Source organism: Ammodytes marinus, assembly GCF_949987685.1.
Source record: "Ammodytes marinus genome assembly, chromosome: 20".
Lineage (NCBI taxonomy): Eukaryota > Metazoa > Chordata > Actinopteri > Uranoscopiformes > Ammodytidae > Ammodytes > Ammodytes marinus.
Window position 1 is genome coordinate 301,100 of NC_137224.1, and position 2,168 is coordinate 303,267.

General features: G+C 46.4%; 1 protein-coding gene and 1 long non-coding RNA gene across 2 annotated transcripts in view; both read left to right on the forward strand.

The window, feature by feature from the left end:
• Positions 1-2,168, forward strand: part of LOC307266576 — a 239,153-nt gene that overhangs the window by 215,844 nt on the left and 21,141 nt on the right. The gene's annotated exons all lie outside the window — the stretch shown is intronic.
• LOC307267256 (pleckstrin homology domain-containing family A member 1-like) overlaps positions 1-2,168 on the forward strand; it is a 24,371-nt gene that overhangs the window by 3,205 nt on the left and 18,998 nt on the right. Inside the window, exons 2-3 of the mRNA XM_080049524.1 lie at positions 1-9; positions 1,954-2,010. The exon at positions 1-9 is cut by the window's left edge and continues 172 nt beyond it. Coding sequence (XP_079905650.1) covers positions 1-9; positions 1,954-2,010 — 66 coding nt within the window. The remainder of the gene's footprint in view (positions 10-1,953; positions 2,011-2,168) is intronic.

Here is a 2,168-nt window from a genome sequence, read left to right on the forward strand (position 1 = left end):
AACCCACAGGTTAGTGTGTGTGAGTGGGGGGGACTGTGTGTGTGTGTGGGGGGGGACGGGGGAGGGACTGTGTGTGTGGGGGGGGGGGGAGGGTGTGTGTAAGGGTGGGGAGGGGGGGAGTGTGTGTGAATATACTTTATACTGGACGCAACGCAGGGGCAGCTACTGTGGTACATGGACATGGACACACGTGTGTGGGGGGGGCTGTGTGTGTGTGGGGGGGGGCTGTGTGTGTGGGGGGGAGGGTGTGTCTGTGTGTGTGTGGGGGGGACGACTGTGTGTGTGTGGGGGGGGGACGACTGTGTGTGTGTGGGGGGGTGGGGGGGTGGACTGTGTGTGTGTGTGTGTGTGGGGGGGGGACTGTGTGTGTGTGTGTGGGGGGGGGACTGTGTGTGTGTGTGTGGGGGGGGACCATGTGTGTGTGAGGGGGGGGGGGCTGTGTGTGAGTGTGGGGGGGGAGGACTGTGTGTGTGAGGGGGGGGGGGACTGTGTGTGTGTGTGTGTGGGGGACTGTGTGTGTGTGTGTGTGTGTGTGTGTGTGTGTGTGTGTGTGTGTGTGTGTTTTAACTATATTCTTTATCACATTCATTCCTTTCCCTCCAGGCACGATATTATTAACACTTCATTGCAGCCGACTATGAAGAACCAACCAGCTGGGACTTGCTCCATCATACTGCCATTTTTTTTTCATTTAAGTCAAGTAATAACAGTTAGGAGCTGGTTTCAAATATCTCCTGTGTGGTGCATAACACACACACACACACACACACACACACACACACACACACACACACACACACACACACACACACACACACACACACACTGTTGTAGTGAGGAGGAATTATCCGGTCGTGAGAATTCTAGTTGTTACTACTCATAACCGTTTCAATTTCTGTCCTGGTTCCTGTTTTAGGATTCGGTAAACATACGATTAGGACAAAGGCTGTGTTGTAAAAGCCCTACTAACGTCCTCCCTCCTACATACTCAACATGTATATACTACATACTAAAAGCCCTACTGACGTCCTCCCTCCTACAAACTCAACATGTATATACTACATACTAAAAGCCCTACTGACGTCCTCCCTCCTACATACTCAACATGTATATACTACATACTAAAAGCCCTACTGACGTCCCCCCTCCTACATACTCAACATGTATATACTACATACTAAAATCCCTACTGACGTCCTCCCTCCTACATACTCAACATGTATATACTGCATACTAAAAGCCCTACTAACGTCCTCCCTCCTACATACTCAACATGTATATACTACATACTAAAAGCCCTACTAACGTCCTCCCTCCTACATACTCAACATGTATATACTACATACTAAAAGCTCTACTAACGTCCTCCCTCCTACATACTCAACATGTATATACTACATACTGTCTACTTAACCATCCATTGTGTATGCGAGGTTCGTTGGACCGTTTACACTGAAGTATACAGAAGCAATAAAGAATTTGAAAAAAAATAATTCTGTGTCGTTTGGAAAGACACAATGCATTGTGGGGCGGTTGAGTAGGAAAAGTAACCTATCGATCCATACACAAAATCTTCCTGGAAGTACACAAACTCGCATACACAACCACAACATACTCAAATTGATGTCAAAATTAGTATGAGTAGGAAGTTAGTAAGAGTGGGACGTTAGTAGGGCTTTTAGTATGAGTAGGACGTTACTATGAGTAGGACGTTAGTAGGGCTTTTACTATGAGTAGGACGTTAGTAGGACTTTTAGTATGAGTAGGACGTTAGTATGAGTAGGACGTTAGTAGGGCTTTTAGTATGAGTAGGACGTTAGTAGGGCTTTCCCAACACAGCCACACACATGAAAAGCATTGTCTACTTTAACAGCTTCAACCAACTACAGTGACGGAAACTAATATTTATGGAGATCATTGTTATATTATTATTTTATTTTCTTCTTTGTGTAGAATCTGCCTAAAGGAACAGAGAATGTGGGATCTCTCAAAATCACCTACATCTCCATGGTAAGCCTTCTCTCTCTTTCTCTCTCTCTCTCTCTCTCTCTCTCTCTCCCTCCCTCTCTCTCTCTCTCTCTCTCTCTCTATATATATATCTCTCTCTCACACACACACACACACACACACACGCACACGCAAACACACACACACACACACACACACAC